Source organism: Macaca thibetana, chromosome 2, assembly GCF_024542745.1.
Source record: "Macaca thibetana thibetana isolate TM-01 chromosome 2, ASM2454274v1, whole genome shotgun sequence".
NCBI lineage: Eukaryota > Metazoa > Chordata > Mammalia > Primates > Cercopithecidae > Macaca > Macaca thibetana.
The window spans coordinates 88759409-88774290 of NC_065579.1; the positions used below are offsets into that span (position 1 = coordinate 88759409).

Below are 14882 nucleotides of genomic sequence, written 5' to 3' on the forward strand. Positions count from 1 at the left end.
GATATTTGGCCTTCAAGTTGTCTAAATTAATTGGTAAGCTATATTACTGTCATAAACAATAATTCCTTGCATTTGTGCCATTTGATGATTTTCTAATTTTTCATAGGCAAAACTCTTTGTCGACTCAGTGAAGTTTATAAGAAAGGTGATAGTCTCATTTCATATTTCTTGCCAGGGTAACCATTATTAAGACCCACTGCAATTTTTTTAAAACACAAATTTGACAGTACTAATCAAATATACCTTTATGTGACTTTGAAATGAAATTAGATATACTGTTAATTTAATAACTTTTTCCAACTGTAAACAAAGGAGACTTCAGAGAGGAGGAGGAGAATAGAATTTTTCCTTCTAAATTCATGAAATCCAAGAGTAATCTGGAGTAGCTCTCATTTTCACCTTCTGTCCAGGTCATTTTGTTCTTTACATGTATCCATGGAATTTAAGTGTTTTGAAGAGGTTTTATGTTTATTTTGCTCAAATATCATTTCCCAGAATTGTCCAGAATTTTCTGGACTACAGAATGTTTAGTTACTCTAGCAGGAGAAACCTCTTCAATGAGACTGCTTTCTTCTTTCCATGGAAAGTCTACCTTTTCTGAATTTAGTCTAGATTATATAACAGCAAGTTTGTTAAAATGGTACTATAAGAATAGAATGTATGAAGAGGAGTGGCCAGCCATGGTGGCTCAAGCCTGTAATCCCAGCACTTTGGGAGGCTGAGGTGGGCGGATCACGTAAGATTGGGAGTTTGAGACCAACCTGACTAACATGGAGAAACCCCGTCTCTACTAAAAGTACAAAATTAGCTGGGTGTGTTGACGCATGCCTGTAATCCCAGCTACTTGGGAGGCTGAGGCAGGAGAATAGCTTGAACCCAGGAGGTGGAGGTTGCTATGAGCTGAGATCGTGCCATTGCACTCCAGCCTGGGCAACAAGAGCAAAACTCCATCTCAAAAAAAAAAAAAAAACAAAAATGAATGTATGAAGATAGTAATAAGAGTTTGATAAATATCTTTATGGAGTCAAAGTAGATTACATTTGTTACACTGTCCATCATGTCTCTCACCATCCCTGCTGTTTTTTTTAAATGTATATATGAATGTAATCTATAGATTAGTTTGTGATGAGCACTTAATACTATTCAAGGGACACTGAATTGGTTCCTTGGTGCGTTATCTTACTTTACTCATTTATTCCTCTTAGCAACACAGTGAGATAATGGGCATTTTCTACATTTTACAGATGAAGATAGGGAGGCTAAGTGAATTTAAGTAACGTTCCTAAAATTACCAAGACATGCTGTAGTTGTAAGGCTCGTAACTATCCGTGGGGTAGGGGTGGAATTAAAATCCAGGTGTCTGGTTTCATAGTCACGATACCTTCTAAAGGGACATTATAAAAACAACAAATACATTGTAAAAAATCAAGAAAAAAGTTGAGAATGTTTCCATTAACAGATTTGTGGGCTGTGAATTTAATCCATATTTCAGGAATGGCTAAGATTGATAATTTACTTCCCTGTCTTAGCTAGTTGATGGTATGTGGGAACAGTAGTCAGGAAGGCATGGTCATGTTTGGTTTTTAATCTAGAAGTTATGTCCTTTTCCTTCCCTCATTTCGTCCATTGCCACTCTTTTCTATTTCCTCTTCATGGTACCCTTACTCTCTTTGTTATCATATCCTCAGTTCTCCTGTTCATACTTCCTGTGCCTGAAATAGTCTGATATAAAGTATGAACATTGTTAAATTAGAAAGTAGTAGTGAGAGTCTTTACGTATTGGTGAATCAGAACTCTGTGAAGTTTGGATCTCAAAGCAGGGACTACAGAGGATCTTGGTAGTATGCTGCTTAGACATCGCTCTGTGCCTGGAAGGCAAGCGGTCCAAACTCCAGGGTATGAAATTTCATACCAACTCTATCCTTGTCCTCTTACTTTCAGTCCATCTGTTAGCTATACATGTGACCCAGAGTAGAGGTATATATGGGATACTATTGCCCAACCATCATATCATGACAGTTTGCAAATTAAGATATGTGGAAAATACACTAACTATACAGGGTGGCTCTGATGAAATAAGGATCATGCAAAACATTACTTTAAGTAGGTAGTTTTGGAAGAGCAAAATAAAATGTGATGTTATATTTAGAGTCAGGAAAATTATAGAATAAAGGGAAGTTTTATAATTTGGATTAAATCAAGGAAGGGTGAAAAAATTGTAAGGGGGAGAACAGTCAGGATGTATTGAAAAATATCTGTAGTTGTAAAACTCTAGATGTGAATAAAGACAGTAACTTTTAAAATACATCAGACCCTGTATATTTATGAGTTTTATTCCTTTTCAATGTTCACCTTGGAAAGCTAAAATCCAAAATGAGTGAAAAAAATCAAGTATGTTCTGTGTGCTATGTAGTTACACTCATTGTTTCAGAACTCTTTTTTGGGAAGGGGGGATTTCTATTTAAGTCTGTTTGTGAGCACAGAAAAATACTCTTACAGTATTCACTTTGAATGGACAAAAGGACTGACCTCATATTATTCCTTAGACCTGAGAATGAATGACTGTGTCTGATAACTAGATTTACTCTTATAGAAGGAGAATTGGCAAATGTGAAAGCTTTTCAGATGATTGTCAGATGCCTTCTAAGCACAAGGCATTAATCAAGGTACTTTGGGAGTGTTAATTCAGCCATGATCTTAGCCCTCAGAGAGGTCATAGTGTAATAGGGGAAGTAAGACATACCCCCAAATTTGCATGTAGATAATTAAGAGAGGCACAAACAGTGCTGGGGAAGTTGAGAAAACTCCAGGTTGTGGAAATATGGTGTTTTTTGCTTTTTTCTAAATAGTTATATTTTGTAGGCATGCCTTCTGACATTTAAATTTTTAATTTCATTGTTTTCAAGTATGTATAATAATGAACTCTAGACGCAATAAACATTGCCTAGGGGAAACCCTAGAGAAATTTCTATTAATTATTAGATAGCAGAATTTAATAAATATTTGAGTGCCTCCTGGAGAAATCAGAGGTGATTAAGGCAAGATCCTCGCCCTTATCAAACTTAATCTAATAGATATTTGAATTACTTGCTTTTAGCTTTTTGTTGTTGTTTTTTGAGACAGAGTCTTGCTCTGTCGCCCAGGCTGGAATGCAGTGGCATGATCTCGGTTCACTGCAACCTTTGCCTCCTGGGTTCAAGTGATTCTCCTGCCTCAGCCTCCCGAGTAGCTGGAATTACAGGCGCCCACCACCACACCCGGCTATATTTTTTATATTAGTGGAGATGGGGTTTCACTGTGTTGGCCAGGCTGGTCTCGAACTCCTGACCTCAAGTGACCCTTCCTTCCTCAGCCTCCCAAAGTGCTGGGATTACAGGTGTGAGCCACCATGCCCAGCCACTTTTAGCATATCAAATTTTGATGTTTGAAATAATTTTCTGAAGTCGTTTAAATGTTTACTCTATAATTTGCACTGTTAATTTGCTTAGTAAATTTTCTTTATGGATAATATAAATGTAAATTTCACCCAAATTCTAAATTAAATTTCTTGAGTTTTGAAGTTTTGTAGTTATTTTAAAAGACGATGGTATTCCCCATAACTTTGCATCTTAAAAATAGCAAGAAATACAATTCTGGGATGAGACAGATGACGGTTTGTTTAAGGAGATACAGATTTCATATGCATTTTTTGGCTTATCGTTAGCATTTTATATTATGCTTTCTTGTAGATCTTTTTTTTTCTGTATTCTTTTTTTTTTTTTTTTTTTTTTTTGAGACCGAGTCTCACTCTGTTACGCAGGCTGGAGTGCAGTGGTATGATCTCAGCTGACTGCGACCTCTGCCTCCCGAGTTTAAGTGATTCTTGTGCCTCAGCCTCTCGAGTAGCTGGGACTACAGGCGTGAGCCACCATGCCCAGCTAATTTTTGTATTTTTAGTAGAGATGGGGTTTTACCATGTTGGCCAGGCTGGTCTCGAACTCCTGACCTCAGGTGATCCACTCACCTTGGCCTTCCAAAGTGCTGGGATTACAGGCATGAGCCACCACGCCGGCCTTATTTTTTTCTGTATAATTCAATGCCCAGCATCTGCTAGTTGCCCAGTAAATAGATTTAAAAATGAATGTGACTTCATTGTCTGCTGCTTTTGATTCTTGTCACTTCCCAAGTCTTTGAAAGCATGCCTGTACTAGATGTATTCACACTCTTGCATTTCTTTCACTTGACTTTAAAAACTGCTTTCTTTAGATCAGAATCAAGCTTTGCGACTCTGTCTGGGTAGCACTAGTGTTGGAGGTCAGTATGGCGCTATCTCTGCCCTCAGTATCAACAATGATTGCTCAAGACTTCTTTGTGGCTTTGCTAAAGGACAGGTAAGATATGAACTTCCTTTAATTCATAAGACAATGTTAAAATAAGATCAATTAAAAAAAACTAATATCTTAGATCAAAGACCACAAAATATGTGTTATGAAGTAATATGTTTGTAGAGCTAACCAGAGATTGCTGAATCTGATTTTTGTCTTGTTCAAAATTTTACTTTATTGTTATCAACTGATCCAGAGTCTGTAATTTTTTTATATCCTAGTTCATGTGTCTATTTGGGTAAATAATTTTTGTAAACCAACCAGGGGTGTTATATAAAATGTACTTCCTTACAGTCATGTAAATAATGGAGGCTGCTTTTTAGAAAGATTCTGCATTCCTGGATGATGATTTTTGCATTTTTTTCTACTTCTGAAACTGGCAATAGGTTATGGTTTTTTTCATCTTCCGATTTATACATCCCTAGCTAGTTTGGCAGTAAGGCCTTCCTATACTTTTTACCAGTGCTAAACAGATTGACTTATTAGAGAAATATCTTTTGTCTCTCAGTATGAGAACATTTAAAATCTAAAGGGAAAAGTAGGATGGACAGGATGAGGGGTAAATGAAGATCGAATAAAGGCTCAGTGCTTTAATGGATCTGCAACCTTTAGGTATGTTTTAACTTTATAGTTCTTTGCCTGCAATGTTTATAGTCAAGGAATAGATTATCCCAACCAGAAGACAGAATACTTAAGTCCAAAAAAGAGTAATAAATTTGTTTTTAAAGCACTTAGTTGTCTTATAGATCACCATGTGGGATTTGGCCAGTGGAAAACTTCTAAGATCAATAACAGATGCTCATCCTCCAGGAACAGCAATATTGCATATCAAGGTAATAGCTTTATTTTCTTTTTCTAATAATTTTTTTATTATGCCTTTGTATTTATTTTAAAGTAAATTTCTCTATATTGATAATCAGAGTCCAAAAAATGTATTTAACATGAAGCTGAACATTACCTCATAAATAGAATCCGTAACATTGAGCTGTCTTTTATTTGACTAGCCCAACGTGATGTTTTTCCAGGTTAAAACTGGAGATGGGCTAGTATGGAAATATTCAGCTTCAAGTTGTACTGAAGTCTAATAGATATAGCGGCAAAAAGGGCAAATTGATGTGTTGCTAGACTAGAGTTTGGCAGTAAAGACGGGCAGCTCCCTGCTAAAACTCATATGGAACTCTTAAAAAGTCTTTTTACCTTTGTTTAGTTCATCCAGATTTTATTGCTGAGGTGGTGTGCTCTGTCACCCTTTTTTGGGAGTTGCCTGAGGTTTAAGGCACAGATTGTGAAAGAACCGAGGTTTGGATTATGTTTAGAAATGAATCTATTGGTTTATTTTCTTTCAGGCCTCTAAAGGGAAAGCATTAAGATCCTAGTCTTGGCTTTCTCCTTACAGGCCTGAAAAAATAAACTGACTTAGGTAACAGATTTCATTTATAAATACAATGTGAATGTTGATTATTCCATGCTGTCAAGCTCATGTTCAGAAGCATAAAAGGTAAAGGATTATAACTAGAAAAGTCTAAAATCAGATCTTCTAGATTTTAATCATGTACACATTTTGTTGCTTAGCTCTGCAGAGCTCTGTCATCCGTAAGTATCCTTTTTAAAGTCTGGAAGCATCTGGAGTTTGTATGTCTGTATCTAGGTTAGTTACAAAAAGTCTTCTGTGACAGAGCAGCGTTGAAGCATTTAGTAACAATGAAAACAACCAAGACAAGTAAAAAAGTAAAAGTGGAGAGAATTTCCAGAGCATTATGGCAATATATCTTGACCTCTTTTCATATGGCTTGTGCCGACTTTTAATATGTTATAGTTGTTTGTATATAGGTCTTATCTCTCTTAGTAGATGAGCGTCTTTGAAATCACAATCTGTTTGTCATTTATTTTTGTGTTTTACCCATAGAAGCTCTCAATAAGTACTTGATTGAAGGAAAAACTAGATGGTGGTGTTTATACAAGAGCAATCCTTTTGCAGAGAAAAATATTGGGAGAAAGAATAAGAAACAGAAGAGATAAAGGCAGAGAGAAAAGAGAAGAATGCAGTTGAGATAAATAATATGTAGTAGGAGCCATCGTGTTGCCTGACAATGGTGATGAAGGTGGTACATGTAGTAATAACACTGGAGTAAGATACATAGGGTTGAATATTTCTGAAGTCTTCTATTGACATCAACCACTTGCATTTTAATACTCCTACACGTTGTTCTTCAAATTTAAGCCTGTATCTCATCAATAACAATTTGAAATTTCATTCTTCATGGGTATTTATGTGTATGTGTGTATTTATATGAATGGACTACTGTACTAATTTTTATGTACATTATAAAGCATATACACAAGAAATAGAAGATTAAACAAATACAAATTCTGTTATTTTTCCTGCACTCCGGTGGACCATTTCATGCACATACTTAGGGTATATGCTTCTCACTCTGGCAACTGCTCATCTAGGCCGTAAGAGCAAAGTTTTGGGGTTTTTTTTTTTTTTTTTTTTTTTTGAGAGACGGAGTCTCGCTCTGTCGCCCAGGCTGGAGTGCAGTGGCCGGATCTCAGCTCACTGCAAGCTCCGCCTCCCGGGTTCACGCCATTCTCCTGCCTCAGCCTCCCGAGTAGCTGGGACTACAGGCGCCCACCACCTCGCCCGGCTATTTTTTTGTATTTTTTTAGTAGAGACGGGGTTTCACCGTGTTAGCCAGGATGGTCTCGATCTCCTGACCTCGTGATCCACCCGTCTCGGCCTCCCAAAGTGCTGGGATTACAGGCTTGAGCCACCGCGCCCGGCCGTTTTGGGGTTTTTAACTATGCATGTGTTTGGGTAAAGGAAGAAGAATTTTACAGTGGCCTCTAGTACCTCAGCCATCCGTGACTGAGGACCTGAGGCATGCCATTTAGGATGGTTCACCAACCTTTGAGTTTAGGGAGGATAGTCACTGTAAATGGCACAAGTTCACTTTATTCCATTTTGTGTCCTGCAACATTGACCATACTTCAGGTCACCTTAGGACTGTCTGTCATTGTGAACATTATTTATTATTCTGAGTTTTCTAAGTTAGGTAGTGATAACTGATGTATTTGCTGTGGAAGAAGATCAAGGAGGTAGCACATTTTGGGAAGAGTTGTATATGAAAAGTTAAAATGTTTTAGATACAGTGGACTTACTTTTCAGTTATTCAGAAGACATATTCAGATAAGTTTCTCAGAGATACCAAATATTTTTTAGAGTCGCTATTCTTGAAAACTGGGCAGGTGCAAATGTAACCAGAGGATTTCATTTATTTAATAATAGCAAGTTACAAAAAGTTATTGTAAGAATCCAAGTACAAGAATCCAAGAACTTTAGAATTTTTATCAATCATAGTTTGTATTTTTCTTTTATCCTGATGAAAGGTGGTTTTGCTTTTTGAAAGCCTCTGTTTTTTTTTTAAAGATTTTGGACCATTATTACTCTAAATAAAGGTAAGTTTGTATGTTTAGAGTAATGAGCACTAAATCTAGTTTAGGTTATTTCAAAAGCTGTTAAATGTGTATATTGTAGTTTTTCAAAATTGTATAATTTTTTCCTTCTTAATACTTGACTGTTTAAAAATCTACAAGAAAATAAATTCCTTCTCTGTTTAGTTTACAGATGACCCAACTCTTGCAATTTGCAATGACAGCGGAGGCTCTGTTTTTGAATTGACATTTAAGTAAGAGACTGGTGGACATCTGTTGACAAATGAAAAGACTAGCTCTGTTTAAATGATTTGAAATTGAACATGAAGAGGTCTAGAAAGCCCCTGTAATTGAGAGTAGACTATGATTGTGTATTACAATTAGCTGGGAAGGCTTATATTAATAGAACAAACAGAGTTCTGGGCCTGGTCCTCCCGAGTTTTATCTCAGTAGGTCTGAGTTGGGATTCTAGACTCCTATTCCCCGGGAGATTCTTAATGTGCTGTCAAGCTTGGGACCACTCTTCTGGAGTAGCTCACTAATTTTGGTTTAGGCTGAAGGCCCAGTTGATTATAATCATAATGGGCAGGTGTAAACAGGTTTTTAATTATCTTAGAATTGCCATGTTTGCTCTTTAAGAGCAAAGACTGTATAGACATATCAAAGAGCGTTTAAGAAGCAGAGTTTTTTGAAAAGTAGAACATAATATTCATTGTGTATTATGTTTTCATAAGTTCTCCAAGGTTAACAACTATCTTTGTTTCTTGTGTTTCTCATAGCTTCTAACAATGCTAAGCACAAAGTAATTTCTGAAAAAAACATACTTCTTATTCAGTTAATGTTTATTGAGCATCTCCTATGTATAGGTATTTATCTAGACCCCAGAGTTGTAACTGTGAACCAAGCAAAGTTTCTGCTCTAAGAGAACTTACATTCTAGCTGCAGTAAGGGTAAGGAAACAGCAAACCAGCACATAAATGAAATCACTTCAAATGGGTCTAAGTACTGCGAAGAAAACAAGACAGGGGATAACGCTAGATTGCACTTGAGGATGATTCTGGAATGCCTTTCTCAGAAGGGGCAACATCTGGAAAAATACCTGAATGGTGAGCCAGTCAACATATGCACAGATCTGAGGGAAATATTCCAGGCAGAGAACATTCAGACACAAAGGCTTTCAGGTGGCCACAAACTTGGCCTGCTAGAGCGATTGAAGAAAGCAGGCATGGGTTGAGTGTGACTTTGTCAGGAACACAATAGTGGGAGAGGAGTGAAGGGAGGAGCCAGATCATATCCTTTTAAGACATGGGAAAGAGTTTGGATTTTATTTTTTATGTACAGTAGCAAGCCAGTAGACTGTTTTTGGCAGAAAAATAAACGAATCTGACTTGTATAATAAAAAGATCATGCTGCAGTCCTGTGGAGCTTGGATTGTTGGGGGTTAAGAATAGGAGGTAGGAGGCTATTAAAGTGGGCCAAGCAAGAGATAGTAGTGCCTTGAATCATTGCTAAATTGATTCTGAATTTTCTAATTACATTTTCAGGAGAGTGATGGGAGTGAGAACCTGTGAATCTAGATGTCTGTTCAGTGGTTCCAAGGGTGAAGTCTGCTGTATTGAGCCTCTGCATTCTAAGCCTGAGTTGAAAGATCATCCCATCACACAGTTTTCATTATTGGCCATGGCATCCTTAACAAAAGTAAGTGCATTTAGAAGTTAAAACTCAGAACTTTTAGAAACTTTGAATACCAAATATTTGAAAATTACAAGGTCAATATTGAAAACATATTTTTCTCTTAAAGATACTGGTCATTGGATTGAAACCATCCTTGAAAGTATGGATGACTTTTCCCTATGGCCGGGTGAGTAAGTCCCTCCATCTTATTGGCCAAAGGAAGGACCATGTCAGGAGGTTGAGAGAGATGACTTGCAAGGGGCGAATTCTATGAGATTGTCAGAAAACTAGACAGGATGAAAGTCAGTGCTCCAGAGATCATTAGCTGGACTTGCCTTAAGGTGATCAAGGCATTATAAGCTGATGACCAGCACAGTGTCCTAGGGATCATGAGATCTTGTACTTTTCTACATTTATCGCTTTAAGCTTTTCTCTCATAGACAGCATACAGTTGGCTTTTGTTCTTAACCTCAACTTGACAGTCTCTGTATATTGCTGTCCTGGCACTCTGTGGTCACACCTAACTTCATGCATTGGAATTTCCTACTTCATTCAGTGTCCTTCTGAGGGCAATAAAATTCCCTTACCAGATTTAAAGTTGAAGGATAAGTTGATTTATTGAGTCCAAGCCTTGATTTTCAGTGTTTAAAAGATACTTATTTTTACATGGCTGCGGTGCTGAGACAGGCTTATACTCACTGTCTGCAGCTTTGGCACTGAACTGTGGATAGAGTAGACCCTACTGTCATATGTGCTGTAGATTGCTACTACATGTGCTGTCCCTGGCTTCTGCCTCTGGTATTTTACTTTGGAGGATGATACTTCCTGGCGTGTGTTATTTATATACCAGTTTTCCCTTTCTTTTCTTCTTGGTTATTTTCAGAGTTGTGATCTTCCAATGTATATATGAGGAGAGGTATTGATAGGATGGGATGGAGATTAGTGGTACAGAACTCTGGCTGGTGCAGAAAGCATCCCCTATGGTGAAGGAACTCACTTTTGTTTTCCTGTTGGTACCCTGTGTGTCTCTGGGCCCTAGGGGAAGCAGGTCTATCCTTTCAGATGGCAAAACTGGCTTAGATGGCCATTAACATTTGTTAGATTAGCTTCATTGGCAAATTCAGATTTTTTTTCATGGTAGTATGTGTTTGCTTTTTTAAAATATTTTTATTGGTTTTTTTTCAACATTTTATTATAAACATTTTCAAACAAAATTGAAAGAATTTTACGTTGAATACTTGTATAGCTACCATCTAAATTCTATATATAACATTTACTGCCCTTTATTACATATCTGTCCATATACCCATCCCTCTGTCCACTTATCAAATTATATTTTTTATGTATTTCAAAGGAAATTTCAGAAACCAGTATTCTTTCCCCTAAATATTTAGCATACATATTATTAGCTAGAGTTTAATACTTCTTTAGGTTTTTCCTTAGGTGTAGAATCTACATACAAAGAAGTGCACAGATCTTGAGTGTACATTTGCTGAACTTTGACAAATGCTTAACACTTTTGTAACTCAAATTCCTATCAAGGTGTAGAACATTACCATGAACCCAGAAAGTTCCCTCGTGACACTTCCCAGTTAGTTCTTGCTTTACTGAGAAATTGGAGAAAGTTTATCAAGGAACACTAGTCAGATGCTGTTTTTAACCACAGTTTTCTCTTTGTCCCCTTGTTTATCAACTGTGATGATGTTTTTTTTCCATCTCCCTACTTAGATGGATCCTTCCAGTGTGCCACTGCTGGCCTGGCACTTTGTAGCAGTGCAAAATTATGTGAATCCCATGCTTGCCTTCTGCAGAGGAGATGTCGTTCATTTTCTATTGGTAAGTCCTAATATGATGCTACATCCATTAGAAAGCCTCTTGTAGTTTTTTTTATTCATCAATAATTTAATAATGTGTCAAAGAAATTTGTGTTACTATCATAAGTCTTTGGAGAGAGTGCAACCTATTTTATTTTTATCTGAGGCTTTAATGATTAGCATGGGAAAAAGGTGATCACTCTCAGCTCCATAACCTCTCATGGTTTATTTCTCAGCTCCATTTCTTTGACAAATAATTAATGGTGTATGTAAATGTATAAAGGTATGAATGTGAATATGTGTTAATGTATGTGTAACTACATATGTGTGTATTAGAGAGCAAGTATCATTGAGCACCTGTTGTGTCCTCTACACTGTGATGGGCACAAGTAGCAATGGAAGGAAGGAAGTATACAACGTAATTTCATCTTTCACACAGCTTATAATCTTGTTTGAAAAGCAAAATCAGTATGTTCATTATTACTACAGAAAATGGTTTAAGGATTGAACTATGTGATGAAAATCAAGCTGATACAAATTCAGAGTACAAAGTGATTAGTATGGACTAGAGAGGGTATTAATGGCTTTATGAAGGATATACTGCAACTACTGCAGGAAGGCTGGGTATGCATATTGTTGGAAATGAGATGAACTGAAGTCACAGAGGCAAGAATGTGCCTTTGTATTAATAATCTTTTGGGTTTCCTAGCTCAGTGAAGCAAGTTCACTACTGTCTACCTACTTCCTCCAGCCAGAAACTTAGGAGTTACTTTTCAGTTACCTTTCTTTCTTCATATGTGCCCTATCATCAAGCCCTATTGACTCTACCTCCAAAAATCTCTTGAATTTCTCCTTTTTTGTCTCCCCCATTGCTCTTTCCTTAGTCTAAATCATGTACATGTCTAGCCTGGATTCTGCCGTAGCTTCCTAACTAGTCTCTGGCCTCAGTGCCTTTTACATATACTGTTGCCTCTGCCAGAAAAGTTCTGTGCTATCTTCCATTGTCTCCCAGCTCATGATTAACATGGCCTTCCCTGACCTCTGAACTAAGTTAGTTATATACATCTTTTGATAATACTCAGCACTTAAAAAAAAAACAAAAACAAAAGAGGGGCGAGGTATTGTGGGTCTCCAACTGAGGCCCAGGCTGACTCTCTAACTCCTGGCCTCAAGTGATCCTCCCACCTCAGCCTCCCAAATATTGGGATTACAAGTGTGAGCCACTGTGCTTGGCCACATTCAGCACTTTTTAAATTATTTGTCTAATGTTTTTCTTTGCCACTAGACAGAAAGCTCCATAAATCTAGAGACCATCTTTACTGTTATATTTCCAGCCACTAGGACAGTGCTTTATATTGTAAATAGTCAATAAATGTTTATAGAATTAATGACAAAGAGAAGGTTGTAGTGGAAAATATAATTGAATATATGGGGTAGATTGAGAGTAGGGGTTGGCAAACTGTGGCCTGTGGGAAAATATGGCCAATTGAATATATGGGGTAGATTGAGAGTAGGGGTTGGCGGGTTTAAACTGTGGACTACAGGCGCCTGTGGGCCAAATCTGGCCAGCTCCTGATCTGTTTCCCAAAGTGCTGGGATTACAGGCTGAGCCATGTCTGGGATTATAAATAAAGTTTTATTAGAACATCCCCAATACAACATTTGAGAGTCCCGCCTTCAGTTTCAGCTCAAAACATTGAAATATTCCTTCATCATTTTCTCCCCAATCAGTCTCTTTTCAAATGTTTCTTGATTCTAAAATGCAAAGTCAGAAGTGGGATGTTTCATTCATATCCTTCAGTCTCTAGATCCAATATGATGAGAAGACTTATTTTTCCTTGAAAGGTGTCATCCCTTAACTCTCACTGCAACTAACCATCTTTGTCTAAACACCTTATACCTGCCTTATTGAGAAAAACCTTTAATTTTTCTCCTGCCTTCTGTATGTATGCTTTTTGCTACTTCTAGACTGATCTTCCTAAAATGTCACTTTAATCACATCTTTATGACTTTAATTACTTAGGAACCTGTGATGACTCCATTACCAGTCTAGGCCAATCATTATTAATCTAGATGAGGGGTCAGCAAACTTTTTGTGTAAAGGGCCACACAGTAAACATTTTAGCGTCTGTGGACCATATATTCTCAGGAAACTGAGAAAGAGTAGGTGACTGCCCTTGGTCACATGGGTATAATAGTGGAACTTAGAATTAGACATATGGCTCTAGATCCCATGTTCATTTTACCACAGGATCCTTTCTTAAGGAAGAAGTGATTTAGTGAAATGAAGGTGGGTGCACAGGAAGGGCCCATGTTAAGTGGTCTCAGATTTCTGTTAAAACATCAGGTGAGGTCACCACTGTAAGTGATGGGGCCAGAAGACAAAGAGAATTGTGACTTAAAGGGAAAGACATCTGTTATACTACTATGGGGACTGTACAAGAAAGCCCAGGTTGAATTGAATGCCATGAATTTCAGGTGGTCAGGCGCATCTTGTGCTTTATGTTTCTTCAGTGTTCTGTTACCTTGGAGCAGAAGGGGAGAAGGATGACTGAGGATATAGAGTGTATTTATAGATACGAATAAATAAAAGATTGACACTCAAGGTCCTTTTGGGAAATTTTGGGATGTTAGAATTACACAAGGGAACTTCAAAAAGTTTGTGGAAAAATGGAGTTAAAAAATAAAAATAAATTTTATTTCTCAATATAAGCTTCATCTTGTTCAAGATACTTTTTAAAGTGCTAATACCAGCCATGTAGTCCATCCCTAAAGAACTGAAGGTCTTGGGAATTTAATCATGTCAATGCAGTCTTTTTCACATTATTAACTAAAGAAAAATGGGTGCCCTTTATAGACTTTTTCTAGATTAGGAGACAGAAGTCAAAGGAGCCAAATCAGTACTGTATGGTGGATCGAAATGCTCTCAGAATTGGCGTTGTTTGATGAGAGCAGTGAGCAGGAACATGGTTGTGGTGGAGGGCTGTCTGGTGAAGCTTTCCTGGGCTTTTATCTGCCAGAGCTTTGGCTAACTTTCTCAAAACACACTCTTAATAAGCAGATGTTATTGTTCTTTGGCCCTCCAGAAAATCAACAAGCAAAATGCCTTGAGCATCCCAAAAACTTGTTGCCATGACCTTTGCTCTTGCCTGGTCTGCTTTTGCTTTGGCTAGACCACTTCTGCCTCTTCATAGCCTTTGCTTTGCTTGTGCTTTTTCTTCAGGACCACACTGGTAAAACCATGTTTTATCTCCTGTTACAGTTTTTCAGAGAAATGCTTCAGGATCTTGATTCCACATGTTTAAAATTCCCGTTAAAAGCTTTGCTCTTGTCTGCAGCTGACCTGGGCACAACTGTTTTGGCACCCGTCAAGTAGAAACTTTGCTCAGCTTTAATTTTTCAGTCAGAATAGTGCAAGCTAAACCAGTTGAAATGTCTATGGTTTTGGCTGTTGTTTCTGCTGTTAATCATTGATCTCTTTCAATTAGGGCATGAACAAGATGAATATTTTTCCTCGCTAATTGATGGGTATGGTCTGCAATTGCAGGCTTCACCTTCAGCATCATCTTGTTCCTTCTTAAAACGAGTTACCCAT

At 37.5% G+C, this 14882-nt stretch overlaps 1 protein-coding gene across 2 annotated transcripts in view; it reads left to right on the forward strand.

The window, feature by feature from the left end:
- Positions 1 to 14882, forward strand: part of VPS8 (VPS8 subunit of CORVET complex) — a 249543-nt gene that overhangs the window by 32823 nt on the left and 201838 nt on the right. For both annotated transcript variants that reach the window (XM_050778327.1, XM_050778328.1), the window contains exons 8-13: positions 4246 to 4370; positions 5111 to 5197; positions 7986 to 8053; positions 9344 to 9497; positions 9601 to 9660; positions 11202 to 11309. In XM_050778327.1, the coding sequence (XP_050634284.1) occupies positions 4246 to 4370; positions 5111 to 5197; positions 7986 to 8053; positions 9344 to 9497; positions 9601 to 9660; positions 11202 to 11309 (602 nt within the window). The remainder of the gene's footprint in view (positions 1 to 4245; positions 4371 to 5110; positions 5198 to 7985; positions 8054 to 9343; positions 9498 to 9600; positions 9661 to 11201; positions 11310 to 14882) is intronic.